General features: G+C 37.6%; 4 protein-coding genes across 4 annotated transcripts; 2 read left to right on the top strand and 2 right to left on the bottom strand.

Annotated features, from left to right (window-relative positions):
- LOC18592081 (cinnamoyl-CoA reductase 2) lies at window positions 248–2,857 on the bottom strand. The gene is made up of 6 exons (XM_018125615.1): window positions 2,562–2,857; window positions 2,117–2,289; window positions 1,517–1,702; window positions 1,214–1,376; window positions 789–978; window positions 248–608 (listed from the first exon to the last, which is right to left on the bottom strand). Exons 1-6 carry the CDS (start codon window positions 2,677–2,679, stop codon window positions 467–469), a joined length of 972 nt encoding a protein of 323 aa, XP_017981104.1. The 5' UTR covers window positions 2,680–2,857; the 3' UTR covers window positions 248–466.
- On the bottom strand, window positions 3,589–6,032 carry LOC18592080 (cinnamoyl-CoA reductase 2). The gene is made up of 6 exons (XM_007018596.2): window positions 5,750–6,032; window positions 5,321–5,490; window positions 4,959–5,144; window positions 4,701–4,863; window positions 3,976–4,165; window positions 3,589–3,838 (listed from the first exon to the last, which is right to left on the bottom strand). Exons 1-6 carry the CDS (start codon window positions 5,865–5,867, stop codon window positions 3,706–3,708), a joined length of 960 nt encoding a protein of 319 aa, XP_007018658.2. The 5' UTR covers window positions 5,868–6,032; the 3' UTR covers window positions 3,589–3,705.
- On the top strand, window positions 9,942–13,663 carry LOC18592079 (3-hydroxy-3-methylglutaryl-coenzyme A reductase 1). The gene is made up of 4 exons (XM_007018595.2): window positions 9,942–10,994; window positions 11,480–11,661; window positions 12,489–12,835; window positions 12,924–13,663. The coding sequence occupies exons 1-4, from the start codon at window positions 10,060–10,062 to the stop codon at window positions 13,194–13,196; spliced, it is 1,737 nt and encodes a 578-aa protein (XP_007018657.2). The 5' UTR covers window positions 9,942–10,059; the 3' UTR covers window positions 13,197–13,663.
- On the top strand, window positions 14,179–15,100 carry LOC18592077. The gene is made up of 3 exons (XM_018125374.1): window positions 14,179–14,544; window positions 14,644–14,715; window positions 14,817–15,100. Exons 1-3 carry the CDS (start codon window positions 14,380–14,382, stop codon window positions 14,871–14,873), a joined length of 294 nt encoding a protein of 97 aa, XP_017980863.1. The 5' UTR covers window positions 14,179–14,379; the 3' UTR covers window positions 14,874–15,100.

Raw genomic sequence — 15,628 nt, 5'->3', positions numbered from 1 at the left:
AATAGTTAAGATATCCCGCCGCCCGTGCGATGTGAAGGATGCATTCATCCAATGTTCTGTAAACGAAACACCTATATGGCCAAATGGTATTTTTAATTTCTTCCCCCACTCCGCGGCCTGCTTGTGGAGGATGGCTAATAATACATTGCTGATTGAGTGGGGACATAGGCTATTCACAAGAATCAGAACTTGTATTTATGTTATTACTATATTTCTTTCAACCTTCTGCTTAACACACACCAGAAAAAGTACGTAAAGACTTACCTGTTTTAATATAAATTTTTTTTTTTTAGGTTCGCAGCAAGAGTGAAACAGAAAATCAAGAATCATCTGCGTGAAAAACATGATACTAGTTATTATGAGTAGGGACACAGAGGCCAGGATATGTGCTGGCATGAACCCTGGATTTGATATCAGCTGGTATTGTTCATTGGTGAGAACATTCTTGAACAGGAAAACCTTGGAGCTAATTTTTGCCCATGTGCCCGTTCTCCGCATAGTTGTTGACAGCAGCAGTAAGTGTATCTTCCAATGGCCGATACCTCCATCCTAAATTCTGCAATTTCTCCGAACTTAGCCTGATCACTTCTGTCTCTTCCTCTTTAAAACTGTCAATTACACAAAAGTGGGCATAGTACGAAGCAAAAAGAAGGCAGTTTAAGAATTCAATAGTACAACAAAAGTTGATTTGTTTGGTGCTCATATGTTGTTGGGAGAAGATGGATCTAGATTTATCAGAAAAATAAAGGAAGATGAGGATCTAGATAGTTGCTTATAGCTTAGTTTACCTCTTGGGGTAATTGTAAACAGGATACATGCTTTTTAACTTCTCCACCAAATCCTTCGTTCTGATCTCATGGGATGAACATAAGTATCTTCCCTCTGCTTCAGGCTTTTCATACAGCATCAAGGTTGCTTCAGAGGCATCACGCACATCTACAAAAGCACGACTTCCATTGTCTGCTGCTTCCCATCCATCTGTTTTCCATAACAGCATCCCCGTCATTCCGTCAAACAAATTTGATATGCAGAATAGGAAAACCTTACAGTATTAGTTGTAGATCTGCATCCGGTGCTGTATTGTGATAATGCATCATTGCAGCTAATTATGCACAATGAATGACCTTTCAACCTAATTTCATTACTGTTTATAAATGAACCTGATCACAATGTATGAAAGTGGCATAGTCATCATCACTATCAGGAGAAAAACCTTGTAAAAACTTGAGGAGGTATAAGCTGCTGCTGTTCATGGTTGGTTGCAGCAATGGTCCAATAATCACGGAAGGGCAAATTGTTACTACGTTGAGTCCACTTCTCTTTGCATACTCCCACGCTTCACTTTCTGCTGCAGTCTTGGAAAAGCAGTACGATTGCTGGCGCTCACGGTAACATACATAAAAAAAAAAGGGAATCAAAATTTAGAAGACCCCTACTTGCAAATAGTGACTCTGCCTATATGCCCGAATAGAACTCATTGGACATAAGGAGCAGTTGCAAGTAATCGAGTTAGTACCATAATTGCCTTGCAAAATGCCAAGTCAGACCAGCAGTCCTCGTTCATGACCTGACCCTTTGGCCAGTTAGGATTCAGCGCAATAGCCCCAATAGATGACACAACCACGACCTTCTTAACTTGTGTCTTCAAACATGCATCGAGTACATTTCGTGTACCAGTTACGGCTGGTTCCATTAGTTCAACCTGCCCCGTGAAAGGGATAATAATAGCCATTATGAATCGCCCTTTAATTAAAACCAAGCGAAGTCACCCTCTCTTAGTCCAACTTTAACTGTTTAACCATATAAAAAATCACCAAGAGCCGATTGAATGGGTAGACGGGGAGCCTATTTGTTCTTCTGAACGAAACCATGTTATCAAAATCAAAGTTTGGGTTAAAAGTTGTTACATGTTACCTGCTTTAAAAGAAATAATGTTCAACGTTCAAATCCTCTATCCCTCCCTTGGACTCTCTCATATGCACCAAGAGAAGGAATAAAACCATGTTACACCAGAGTGGGACTTGGAGAAGCGAATTGGATTAAAACAATAAACCTGAGTTTCACCTTGGATGACCAAATAAAAAGAATCAAATTGGAAGAGGGACAACAGACTTGCCTCAGAATTTATTACAGCGTCTGCTGGAGGAACTGGGCTAGCAACATGGAAAACGCCAGTGCACCCAGCAATTGCAGCGCAAAGACCATCACTGTTCAGCAAGTCCGTCTGGAAGAGTTGCAAGTTTTCTGAAGCTTTGTCCAGTTTCTTCAGATGAGCGTTCTTTTCATCCCCTGACAAAAACACAGACAGGGCTATGTTCTTTAGAAAAACTAATAGTGCTACCAGCTCTAGTTGAAGGAAAACAGATTTATTTGTTAAAGAAAAGAAAAATACTTGGCATCTTTCTGCATTACTCCTTCAGAAATTTAGCTCATAAGTAACAAGAATTCTTAACTTACATATAAAACAATTTTTTGGCATCAAATACGAGATTCCACCAAAGTGTCAAAGCAATGGAATTGAAAGGGGAATGAAATTTGTAAGGGGAGAATAGTGAGAATACCTGGGTCCCTAACAGTTCCATGGACATGGTAACCCTTTAAAAGCAGAAATTTGATGATCCATGATGCCAGGAACCCCCCTGCACCGGTCACACAGACTCTTTCTCTCCCTCCCATCATCTTTCTTGCTCTAATCAGCAAGAATTGTCCAGCTTCTGAGTTCTTATATATAGTGTTGTAGCTGCCTCCCCTGCACTACGTTGACAAACAGAGTAGACAACTTTTTTGGTTTGTTGCCTTCAATTTTGTGTTTTATCCTTGGTATTATTTGAAGAGGAATTTTTCTGAAATGTGCATTTGTTTTCGACGTTCTTCTTTTGTTTGATATTTCCAAACCTTTAGGTGATATACTGATATCATTGTAGTTATCACGAACAGTGTATGGAACAATTGAGTATGCTTTTTAGCTTTAATACATGGGATGAACCATACAACATACGCAACGGAATGGGTTGTAGAGGGATGACTAAGGTGCTCTTCGGAATCTTTTTGTCATTTCTAGGGAGCCTGTAAATGCCTGAAGATGATTGTTCCATCCCCTAGACAACCTGAATTTTTGATTCTCATGTTTTCTCATGTTTCATGCGGCATAAACCATGACAGGAAGTGTTAGGCTCTGTATGGTTTTGCTGTTTCTACCACTCAAGGGTAGATATTTTTTGTACACATTTTATATGAAATGAAATCTGCTAAATTGCCTTCCAAAAAAAAACATAGGTAATGCTCATACTTCCTGTGAATCTTACTTCCTTTCCCCATTCTTGAACATAAAACACTCAAAACTAAATTATCCAAGGCAGGTAATGTTGAACAAATTCGTTGCCACCAGCTGGGTAGAGAGGAGAGGAGTAACATTTTTGTTAAGTTAGGAGCTGCAGGTTTCTCATTACTGCTCATGCTGCATAACCAGGGCAAGTGCCCATTACATCCGCAATCCTTTTCCCCAAAGCACATATGGTATACGCCCCCCTCCCCTTTTCTTGATTCTAATTATTTTGGGGTTACTTAAGACCATTATTAGATAACATGGGAAGAAGAGAAAGCTCATAAATGCAAGGCAATCATCATATTTAGTAATCCGGATATAATCTGAAGGAAACCAGAGAGTCAACAACAAGAAGGATCAACTAAATAAACTATTTTCTTTTAATCCAAGATTCCAGCCTTTCTATAGCTCTCAACGGAATCCACAAGAGTTTCTTCCAATGGCCGATAACTCCAGCCCAGCTTCTGTAATTTTTCTGAAGTAAGCATATCTTCCTCCCCTACCTCGATGAAGCTGCTAATACAGACATGATTTAGAAAATCATACATTGGAAAATCTTAAGTGATAATATGGTAACAAACAGATTCCTTAAGGGTATACTGTTATACTAGATTCTATCATGAACCAATATTCAGCAGCAAGAGACGTACCTTTTAGGATAATTGTAGTTAGGAAATATACTTCTCAACTTATCAACAAGGTCACGTGCCCTGATCGAGTGAGCTGTGCATATGTACCTTCCTTCAGCCTCTGGCTTCTCATACACCAAAAGCAATGCTTGAGCCACATCACGCACATCTACTATGCTCCGATGTTTGTTCTCCAGCGAGTCGTACCCCTCTGAATCAACACATTGCAATAGAAACCCAAATAGAATTAGAACAGAATGCCACAAGAAAAGATCATGTTTAAGTTCAAAACGGAAAACTTATAACATATTCCTTGCAAAGTTGGTTATAAAGCCTACGATTTGTTACAAAATAAAAAGTAAAAAGCACAGAACTGGAAGACCATAATTACAAGAATAAAGAAAATTTTCAAGCAACAATAGTTCCAATACTACGAATTACAAGATTTAAAATTTGAAAAGCCAAGTAAATTTGGTATTAACAGAAGAAGGAAGCTACGAGCTGTAGTTCTAAATTGCAAAGCCACAAGGAATCAATGAATATTTGGCCAAATCTGTAGCAGAGCACCAATCTAGAATACCAAGTAAAGGTAGTAGAACTGTCAAGGTTATAATTTCCTCTTGTTTTTTTTAAAAAAGTAATACTTCAGTTAATTTTCGGAACCATGCAATCCATGTGCACAAAGCCAAGCAACTTGCACTCATGGTGGAGTACAGAAGCATATGTACAGTAGGAGTAGGCACCACCTTTTAAAAGTTTAATGAGGACCAAGCTACTAGCATTCACAGCGGGCTGCAGAAGCGGCCCTAATATGAGAGTAGGACAAACAGTGACAACATCAAGCCCAGTCCTTTTTGCAAACTCAAAAGCCTCACTCTCTGCTTCTGTTTTTGAAAAGCAATACCAATTCTGGAACAAACAAAGAATAGAGATTAAGAGTGAAGACATTATCTTACTATTAATGAAAAATAATAGAAAATTTCAAACTTTTTCTAGTCATATACCTTCGTTGTTGTGCAGTATTTCTTGTCAGACCAACAAGCCTCATCCTTGATTTGACCCTTGGGCCACCTGGGGTTCAAGGAAACAGCACTTACAGAGGACACAACGACAACGCGTTTAACATTTTCTTGAAGACATGCTTTAAGCACATTAAGTGTGCCCTTTACAGCAGGTTCGATCATTTCCACCTACAAAAGTCGTTGCACACATGTATGAACATATGACAACGCTTTGTGTAAGATGGTAAATGAAAATATTGGGCCATGATTGATGAATGAGGTGAGGAGCATGTAAAATTGAAGGCAGATAAAGTGAGAGCGATAATAGTAGTACTAAGGTAAATTGACAAATTGAGTGGTCTTGCCTGGGGATTAGGAACGGTGGTGGAGGGTACAGGACAGGCAACATGGAAGACACCGGTGCAGCCTTCAATTGCGGAACAAAGAGAATCATAATCTAGTAAATCTGCCTTGAAGAGTTTGAGGTTGTCGGATGCTTTCTCGAGTTGATTCAAATGGGCATATTTGGCATCCCCTGTAAAATTCATGCGAAAATTCAAATAGCTTAGCCAACAAAAACACAGGAAAAGGACAAGGCATGCGAGACCCAATCATGCGACGGTAAACCCACAGATTAAGTTAAGATATTGATTGCTACTACTAGTCTGGTGTTGCCCAGAACAGAGCATAATCAATACAAAAAACTCAGGTCAGGTGGTGATCGAGCAGACAAAGAAATCAAAACGAAATTAAGGTCGAAACTCGAAAAGGTTAGGAAGAATAGTGATTACTACCAGGTAGTCTCACGGTGGCGTGGACAGCATAGTCGTTGGAGAGGAGAAGCTTGAGAACCCAGGAGCCAAGGTAGCCTCCACCCCCCGTCACACACACTTTTCCCTTGGCCATCGCCATTTTCGCACTTTCTCCTTCTATCTTTAGCTTACTAGTCACTTGGTTAACACCGCTTGTTGTTGACTTGTGCGGCTGTCATGAGTCATGATGACCCACCATGTTATGCCATGGTTTGTGTTTCTTTCATTTGTCTCGACTCAAACAAATCACGATGCAGAATGAACCGCTCCTGATTTCTAAGTATAATTTCTAAATAGTAATAGAATGGCCTTCAAGAGGCAAAATGCCGTGGCTGCCAACCTGGCACACATCCTATCTCCCCTCCAACTGGCGTACACCTAAGCTTTAGAAGTTCAGCCACCTCAAAAATCAAATGCCCAATTTTTGTTTTTTTTTTTTCATAGTTTATGTACTTATTTAAAGAAAACCAAGTAATGAATTATTGCTAGTAAAAGTAGTACTGATACGCATATCGTATTGATCTAAAAAGAGTATGCTCCTCTTACAAGAAAACAAAGAATATGCGTCCAAATTCCAGTCGCACATAATACTACTACTGTGCTTTTGGCCGGAGATTTAGCTACAAATTGAAATGAGCTAGGGGTATCTTGTATTGGCTGAATTCCACTCCAGACTTCCTTAAACAGTGCACAGTCTGGTCTGGAGTTTGAACCAACCGTGACGGTGATGCTATTGCTAGGGGCAAACACATGCCAACTAGCTACAAATTCAGAAGCATGAGCTAACTAATCTAGCCGTGAATTTCTTGCTGTGTATAAATTAAGCTCATTGGGTGATGAGTGATGCACTGATAAACATCAACTAGATTACTAAAAGCATTGGAGACCGGTGGGTGTTTAAAAAGCATGGAAAACTTCCTTCTTTGAGCTTGTCAATCCGGCTCCGGTCGTTTTTTAAGAGCACTCTCCTCTGATCGTGTCCCCCGATAAGTGTCAAATCATCGATTGATCCCGTTTCCAACCCAAAGGGCTCGACTGCTCCAGCCTTGGACCTCTTTTTTCTTTGCTAATTAACGAAATGGACGCAAAAGCAGCCCGCGGCAAGAAAGGCACACGACGTACGTACATGTCACATGTATGCTTTGTATTTTTCACATTTTTATTATTTTTTAAGGGATATCATAAGATTTTATTGTCTAATCTTACATGGAAAGAGACCTCCCTTACATCAATCAATAATAAGTTTTTAACTTCTGAGGAGGATTGACATATAATAAGAAACTTTCAATAATAAAAAGGCCCTCGATTGTCATCAAGTCAACAACTATATTTCTTTTCCTATATAGTTTTTTTTTTTGAAGGGAAGTGGTGAAAAAAATAAAAAGTAAAACTTTCGTCTTTAAATTATAATCAAAATTTTAAGTGTGTATTAATTTTAAAAATGAACATTTTATTTTTAAAAAAAAAATCGGTAAATATATAAATCTAATCGTTAACCAATCGTTAAATTTTTATTAATTTAATAACGTAATAATATTAATAGTGCTTGAGTCACCAACATACTATCAGCCTGAAGATCGATCTTTTGAAAACCAAGCTCCCTAAGCATATTGTTGCCCAGGATAAACTCCCCATAATTCAACTCTATAAGCTGTACATTTTCGCAACCTCATTGCATAGCCCCCTCTCCGATGGCTAGTTGAGTCTCTGCTCGTTCAGTGGAATTTAATAAGCACCGACTGGAATTTAAAGAAATCCAGCCGACAGTAGGTACAGTCCAACCAATCAAAAATTCCATGCATGCATTGTGTTCTTGATGGATAATATTAGAAGCCAAAACTCAATTTCTTTATGTACAAAATTCGTTTCAATTTTTAACATCATTTTAAAATCTAAATGAGATGATAGAATAAAACATTTTTTAAGATTTTAATTTAATTTATCCCACTTAATCAAAATTAATGTGAAAAAAGAAATTGATATAATAAAATATTATCGGATAAATCTATATCTCTACTTAATAATTTCTCATAGATTAGAGGCTTAACTAGCTATTTACGATGCTATATATAGATCGACAATGGCTGTTGTCTTTTGTAATATAAACTTTGACTTTAGGCCTTCTTGCTTTATCTTTATATATATGTTGATATATGTATAGACTTACCATAAATGAAAACATTCATTTAAGAAAGAATGTCGTGTGTCAAATCTAAGGTTAACCTGTCAAACTTCAAAAATTAATGACCAGTGGCAATAAATTAATTAAAATCTTACATATTTTATTTTTGTCTCATGTTTCTTTCTTTTATTACATAGGGGAGTGCAAACATTTAATTTGATGAAATTAATTATGAAAATCATAAAATCGAAAAACCGGAACTCCTCTTTTAAAAAAATTGAAATCAAATTGAAGTAGTTGTAATAACTGAAAAACTGAACACTAAACTATTTCGGTTAGTTTGGTTCAATTACCAAAAACCGAACTCATGAAGATGGAGAGAAAAAAATGTGAAGATGTGATATGTTTTTACTAGATCTCATGTTAAGATTTTCTTTTATTTTGTTTCTTTAATTACATAATAAAGAATCAAGAATAAATAATGTTGCTTTGTTTTTTGAACTCAAACTTTGATTATCTTTTTCAAGCAAATGTATATACATAGTGTTCGTTCGCAATATAAGTGTTTCTTTTAATTAAGGCATTTTCAGTAGAAAATATAGAGTTAATATTATATATTTTGATCTTAGATTTTACATATTAAAAACATAAACTTTAATTCCCTAAGTTAGGAAAACTCAAAATTATATCTCATTATATAAGTATTACTTACTTCGATTAGTTCAGTTACTACAGTTGAGAAAATTCCAAATCGAATATCAAATCAATTAAACTGTTTTAACGAATTTAATTAATTGAACTAACCGAACTGAGAAAATCAAACTCATTTTTGTTCAATTCAATTTGAATTTCTTCTTAAAGCCATCACTATTTTATTTTCTTTCAAATTTTTTCATATTAAATTTGTACCCTTGTCCTTGAAAATTTAAATATGATTGAAAATACAAAAAAAATGAACATAAAATATATAATATACATTAGAATCAAAATCTCTTTTTCGCTTTAATATTCATGCCAAGGTGAATTCCACTGTCAATTCATCGTAAAACAAAAAGACAAATATCTATTAATATATATATATATATATATATATATATATATATTAAACAGAGAGAGAGAGTAAACCAATGCTAAAATTTTGGTTTGTTATAATTTAATCCTTCAATTAATTTTTTATGAAACTTACTATTTAGTTTTGGCCATTATATACATGTGACATGAAATATAATAATCGATATATGTGTACACTATACACAATATATTCACATAAAAAATGTGACATTGTAATTATTTTATAATAAATTATATAAATACATATATATATATTTATATTAGTTGTGGTATGGTTGATAATTAATACAGAACGGTTAAGGATTTTTCGTGGTAAATAAGGATATAAAAGGGAAGGCCCGGACTGGCAGTTTGGAATGATTGTGGGCAATTATTTGAGACGAGATGCAAGATTCTTCTATTATGGTGTAATAGCTTACCTGTAAATCATATTATTAAGAAGAATTCAAAATTAATACTCGATTTTAATTGGTCAAATTCAATGGAAATTATGATATGGGTTAAGGCTAAATTTATTATTAACATTATTTTTTCATTACTTTAATTTTTTTAATCTCATGATGAATTTATATTAGATCGTAATTAATTATCACAACACTTTATCAAAATCAAATACAATACTAAATTTTTATCATAGCACGTTGTTATCTAATTAGATTTGATTGGATTATAATGATGGATGACTAAGCTTGCCATATTTAGGTGATGCAACATTGTCAAGTGCAGTATGATTATGCTGTCAAATGGATGTTTTGTATTGTGATTTCCTAATAAATCAGGGTTTTTAAGACGGAATATATCCGAAAAAAGAAGAAGAAAAGGAAAGGGCAAAGGGAGTGACACGAGCAAAGGTCAGTGGGCAGTCCGAAACGAACACACACATGATATGAGACAAGAGACAGGACAGAACACATGCTTTTCACACGTGTGGTCCACACTGCTCGCGCCCTCCTACAAAATTCTTTCACTGCATCCCATTTGATATGCTCCCTATTTCTCGCTCCTCCGCTTCCTAATTTCCTATTATAACTAAACTACTACTGGTAGTCTAGTCTCTCCTCTCTCTCTCTCTCTCCTCTTCCGGCCGGAATTTTTCGAAATGGACGTGCGCCGGCGAGCTTATAAAGTTCCTCGCCCAACTGCCGCGGTCATCCACCAGGAGCAGCAGCAGCAATCACAAGCGTCGGGATCGGCGGCCCCCAAGGCATCAGATGCACTCCCGCTCCCTCTTTACCTGACCAACGCCATTTTCTTCACTCTTTTCTTCTCGGTGGCGTACTACCTGCTGCTCAGGTGGCGAGACAAGATCCGCAACTCTATGCCCCTCCACGTCGTCACTTTACCGGAACTGGCCGCCATTGTCTCTCTCATCGCCTCCTTCATTTACCTCCTCGGCTTTTTCGGCATTGACTTTGTCCAGTCCTTCATTGCACGCGCCTCCAACGACGCCTGGGACCTCGAAGACGACGATGTTGACGTCGACCCTCCCGAACACCGGCTCCTGACGTGCCCTCCCTCTGCTCCTGACCATCTGATTCCGGCGGTTACCTCTGCAGAAGACGAAGAAATCGTAGAGTGGGTTATCAAGGGAACAATCCCCTCACACGCGCTCGAAGAAAAAGTCGGAGACTGCAAGAGAGCGGCCTGCATCCGAAGAGAGGCTTTGCAGAGGATTACTGGGAGGTCATTGCAGGGCTTACCTGTGGATGGCTTCAATTATGACTCCATTCTCAAGCAGTGCTGCGAAATGCCAGTAGGCTACGTGCAGATTCCGGTGGGGATCGCAGGGCCATTGCTCCTCGATGGTTTCGAGTACTCTGTCCCCATGGCTACCACAGAGGGCTGCTTGGTTGCCAGCACCAACAGAGGATGCAAGGCTATCTATGTGTCTGGTGGGGCCACCAGCACCATCTTGAGGGACGGTATGACCAGAGCTCCTGTTGTCAGGTTCCCCTCAGCCGTCAGAGCGTGCCACCTCAAGTTTTTCCTCGAGAATCCATCCAATTTCCAGGCCTTGGCCGACGAATTTAACCAGTAACACAACAAACTTAAATCTTCAATTTCGATTTTTATCTTTCTTTTTAATGGTAGCAAATTTCGTTCATCATTTCATCGCTTAGGCTTTATGACTTTATGTTCATGCAACCTTATTCTTAATGTCTTAATGTTGTGGGTCTGTTGCCTTGAATTTTCTGACGTTGATGGGCATTTACAATATAACACTTTCCTTATGGCTTTGACTGGGGAAGGTTTTTGTGTTTTTAACCTTTATCATTTTTTGAATGGATTTGTTGCTGGGTGAAACTTAAAAATTTCACGAGTTGATTCATATCTTTGCGATATGTTCATTTCAATTATGCTATATTCGATATTTAACATATTGTAAATATCAAATATATTTGATGTTAAACATGCATTAAAAAGCCTTGTGAGAGCAATGAAAAGGTTGGGGTATGGGGTGGGGTGTTAGTTTCATATGTGTTTATTGAAGAACTGATATATGTTCCTCTGGTTGCCAGGTCAAGTAACTTTGCAAGACTCCAGAGTATCCAATGTTCTGTTGCTGGCAAAAATCTGTATATGAGATTTAGCTGCTGCACAGGTGATGCAATGGGAATGAATATGGTTTCCAAGGGGGTTGAGAACGTCCTTAGATACCTTAAGAGTGACTATCCAGACATGGATATTATTGGCATCTCTGGTACGTTTGATTGCTTATGTTATATGTGTTCGTTTATGAGTTTCATCAATGGTTAGTGAGACTGGCTATATCCTGTGTTGAAAATTTTTCTTTACATTTTTGCATTTTAAACAATACTTCTTTATGTCTCATGTTCTGTGTCATCTTCTGGAATTATTAGTTTGACATCGTCTCTTCAAAACTATGAACTTGATTCCTTTTACTAAGACAGCTGTGATATCATCATAACTCATAGCTGTACCCAAAATAACACAATCATATTCGGGGCATCTTTGTAATTAGTATTTTCCTTAAAAAATTGTCATTCTTAATATAGCTTTCTGTACTTTATCTTGACATCAATGTATACTAGTTTTGTTTCATTACAAATGTAAACTTGTTTATACTAGTCTTTGTAGGTTTTGTTCATCAAACAATATTATATGCATATTTCTTGGAAAAAATGGTTTATCAATTATCATGGTGCCAAACTTTTTATGCCTTAATAATGCTGTTTAATTGGCTGGATATTTCAGCATCAGTGTCAAGATCATGTTCATTTTAATACATTTCAATTAATGGAGTTAAATTTCATTTTTATATAGTATCTTTTTATGTACTAGTGACTGCCATTAGTTACATTAACATTCTGACTTTTTTGGTTCTCTCTCTCTCTCTCTTTCATTCTTTTTTTCAAAATTGTAACCATTTTCTAATGGTAATTCAAATTTCTCATGGGTCTAGTTGACCTGGATTTTTAGATTAATTATATAGAGTATTACCTTCACCCTAAATGGTAATTACAGCTTTTTTTTTTGGTTGTGCTTTTATGCTATTTTATTTGCTAGGAAACTTTTGTTCGGACAAGAAACCTGCTGCTATTAACTGGATTGAAGGGCGAGGCAAATCAGTAGTTTGTGAAGCAATTATTAAAGAAGAAATAGTGAAGAAGGTATTGAAGACCAATGTTGCTACACTAGTAGAGCTCAACATGCTCAAGAACCTTGCTGGTTCTGCTGTTGCTGGTGCTCTTGGTGGATTTAATGCCCATGCAAGCAATATTGTCTCTGCTATCTTCATAGCAACTGGCCAAGATCCAGCACAAAATGTTGAGAGTTCCCACTGCATTACCATGATGGAAGCTGTCAATGATGGGAAGGATCTTCACGTCTCTGTGACTATGCCTTCCATTGAGGTGACTTAACTTTCCATTCAGGCAAAGTGGATTTTTTTTTTCCTCTTTTTCACCACCACATAACTAATATGATTTTGGTTCTCATCAGGTGGGCACAGTTGGGGGTGGAACTCAACTTGCATCTCAGTCTGCATGCCTGAATTTGCTTGGGGTGAAGGGTGCAAGTAAAGGATTGCCAGGGGCAAACTCAAGGCTCTTGGCAACAATTGTGGCCGGTTCAGTTCTGGCTGGGGAACTTTCCCTGATGGCTGCAATAGCTGATGGTCAGCTTGTCAAGAGTCACATGAAATACAACAGATCCAGCAAAGATGTATCCAAAGTGCCTCATATGAATGATTTGGCATCAAATGGATTAGAATAAGAGCTGTAAAGGTTGAGAGGAAACAGTACACAGACTGTCGGGGTGGGCAAGAAAGCAAAAATCATGGCTGTTCCCATGTGAGATTGTTTGGCATTTAGTAGGTATTAAGATTGCAATTCTAAAAAGATGGAGAGAACTACAACATGACTCTCCATCAATGTGGGGTATGAATAATGATCGAATCTCTTACCAAGCTGGAACAGTCCCCACTCACATATTAGTCTTTGTTGTGTACATCCTTTGAAATTTTAGTTGCCCTCTCTCCTTCTTGGTTTCTATTATGTGTTTGTAGTTCTGGATCAAGGGGTCTGACCCTGAGCCATTGTTTTATGCTTATGTTGCGTTGTAGACAGGAATGAGAACTTGCAAAAAAATTCATTTGAGTACAAAAGGCTTGTAGTAATTGGTGTAATTATTCTAGAAATGCTTTTAATGCAGTTTGGCATTAGTGGGTTTTGAGTGTGGAAGACAATTTTCAGGTTCTTCAATCAATGTTAAATGAGTGAGGCTTACATTTGCTGAAACGGACCAAAGATGGCGATGGATGGACTGTGGATTTGTGCTATGCATTATGCAATATGCTCTATGTCTGCCAATTGCCAGAGATTTGCACCGCCTGCTGTTTATATCCCGTAATTTTCCTATAATCTAATCTTTCGCAATTAGCATACAGAGGAAAAACAATGCAACAGCAAGGAATCTCTGCAACATAAACAACAACTAAGAAGTAAAAAATGAAATGACCTTTGCTTTCGAGTTCAATAAAAACATGCAACCTGCACCTATTGGCTATTGGATTTCATGCTTCGGTGGATGGTTTAGCCTCCGCTAGTGCTTTTTGATTCATAAGTTAATCCAAAGTTTGGGCCGACTTGAACCCAAAATCCAATTAGAGATTAGTTTTTACTCTTTAGCTAGGCTAAGAAAAGAATGTAGGCTTCGGCTTCGGTTGGGCCGAAGACTGTTTTAATGGTGACTCACCAAATCCGGATGGGATTTTGTCATTTACCACCGGGCGACCCCTTGAATTGAATCGGTTGCTTCATTTTCAGCGCTCCCGGCGGTAGAATTGCAAGAAATGATATTAATAAAGTTTTATTAAGCCCTGAACCCCCAAAAAGCAATAGGATTAAACCAATTGAACAGAAAGAAAGAAAGAAAAAGCCGCAAACATTGCACATCGATGGGGAGCAGCTGGAGAAGAACTGTGGGAAATGTGAGATCATTCGTAGGAAATTCGATGGGAGGCCTCAGAGGAGCAAGCAATCTGGCTTCTTGGGTTGTTGCTGGAACTCTCGCTTATTTCCTTTGGGTGAAACCCTCTCAGGATCTCAAAAAGCAACAACAGGTTTCTTCTTCCCAATTTTCAATCAAACATATTTCCCTTTTTTCCTCTTTTCCTTTTGGTTTAGAGCAGCTGCTCACCTCAAGTAGAGAAATTTTGTAGGAAAGGGCGGCTCTTGCAGCTTCAGATCCTTATCGCTATGTAGAGAAACGAAAACCACTTCCTGATCCTCAGGTGGTTTTTAATGCTTTCTTTTAAAGTTTGCTTTTCTCTTTAATCTAACCCTTTTTTTTTTTGTAAATTTGTTTTCGCCTTTTTCTGTGAATGGATGGCAGGAGATGGGATTGATATACGGCAACAAGAAGAAAACTGATAGCAAAAAGGAGGAATAATGTGTTATACTAGTTTGTAAGTTTGGGATTCTATAAGGTTCTAAAAGCTATGGGAATAGGATGATGATTATGTATCATATCTCACAATAGCTAATTCAATTACCGCTGTACCTTGGGCACTTTTAACATCCACTCCTTGCTACACGTTGTAAATGTACCCTTATCTGCAAAATTCCATTAGCAATAAGTTAATAAGAGTTTCTGAGTTTAATCCGTAGCTCTTTCTACATGGCCTTTCTTATGGGGGCTCGTATGTGGGGGATTTGTGGGAGATTTGAGGTTAATGGTTTCACTTTTCAATCATCAACAGCATCTTACCTGCTGTTCTTAGTCATTCTCATTGTAATAATCAATTCCTAAATTATAATGCTATGCATGCCAACATGCTTTAATGCTTCCCTTATTAAGGAAAACTCAATATCTAGATGCATGCCTAGATTCGGAATTGCCCTAATTCAGTCACTCATATTGGTAGGTTGGATTATGCCACTAGGAATTGACCTCATCTGCAATTACGTGCACACTATGCATATAGGGGAAGACAAAGATATGAGCCAGCTAGAATTGTTGTGGATATACATGCTATAACATGCTTGAGCATTTGAGATGAATTTAAATATTTTGTTTTAGATGTACAAATCTCAAGATTTGAGTTTACATGTTAGTCTTGCTCAGCAACTATGTAATGTTTTGCCTCAGAAATGGTTAAATTTGTACGAGTTTGGTTTATGTAGCGTCAAACCAATTCATGTCAG

The sequence above is a fragment of the Theobroma cacao genome, chromosome 8, assembly GCF_000208745.1.
Source record: "Theobroma cacao cultivar B97-61/B2 chromosome 8, Criollo_cocoa_genome_V2, whole genome shotgun sequence".
Taxonomy (NCBI): Eukaryota; Viridiplantae; Streptophyta; class Magnoliopsida; order Malvales; family Malvaceae; genus Theobroma; species Theobroma cacao.
Note: the sequence above shows the minus strand (reverse complement) of the source record. Positions and strands in the feature narration are given on the sequence as shown.

Excerpts from the sequence above, each read along its gene's own strand:
- LOC18592081 (XM_018125615.1), bottom strand. The coding sequence starts at position 2,679 with ATGATGGGAGGGAGAGAAAGAGTCTGTGTGACCGGTGCAGGGGGGTTC. Across the intron at positions 2,290-2,561 it reads TGGAACTGTTAGGGACCCAG|GGGATGAAAAGAACGCTCAT; the intron begins GTATTCTCACTA and ends TGTTTTTGTCAG. Across the intron at positions 979-1,213 it reads CCTCCTCAAGTTTTTACAAG|ATGGATGGGAAGCAGCAGAC; the intron begins GTTTTTCTCCTG and ends TATGGAAAACAG.
- LOC18592079 (XM_007018595.2), top strand. The coding sequence starts at position 10,060 with ATGGACGTGCGCCGGCGAGCTTATAAAGTTCCTCGCCCAACTGCCGCG. Across the intron at positions 10,995-11,479 it reads TTGGCCGACGAATTTAACCA|GTCAAGTAACTTTGCAAGAC; the intron begins GTAACACAACAA and ends TCTGGTTGCCAG. Across the intron at positions 11,662-12,488 it reads GGATATTATTGGCATCTCTG|GAAACTTTTGTTCGGACAAG; the intron begins GTACGTTTGATT and ends TTTATTTGCTAG.
- LOC18592080 (XM_007018596.2), bottom strand. The coding sequence starts at position 5,867 with ATGGCGATGGCCAAGGGAAAAGTGTGTGTGACGGGGGGTGGAGGCTAC. Across the intron at positions 5,491-5,749 it reads CGCCACCGTGAGACTACCTG|GGGATGCCAAATATGCCCAT; the intron begins GTAGTAATCACT and ends TGAATTTTACAG. Across the intron at positions 5,145-5,320 it reads CCACCGTTCCTAATCCCCAG|GTGGAAATGATCGAACCTGC; the intron begins GCAAGACCACTC and ends CGACTTTTGTAG.
- LOC18592077 (XM_018125374.1), top strand. The coding sequence starts at position 14,380 with ATGGGGAGCAGCTGGAGAAGAACTGTGGGAAATGTGAGATCATTCGTA. Across the intron at positions 14,545-14,643 it reads ATCTCAAAAAGCAACAACAG|GAAAGGGCGGCTCTTGCAGC; the intron begins GTTTCTTCTTCC and ends GAAATTTTGTAG. Across the intron at positions 14,716-14,816 it reads AACCACTTCCTGATCCTCAG|GAGATGGGATTGATATACGG; the intron begins GTGGTTTTTAAT and ends AATGGATGGCAG.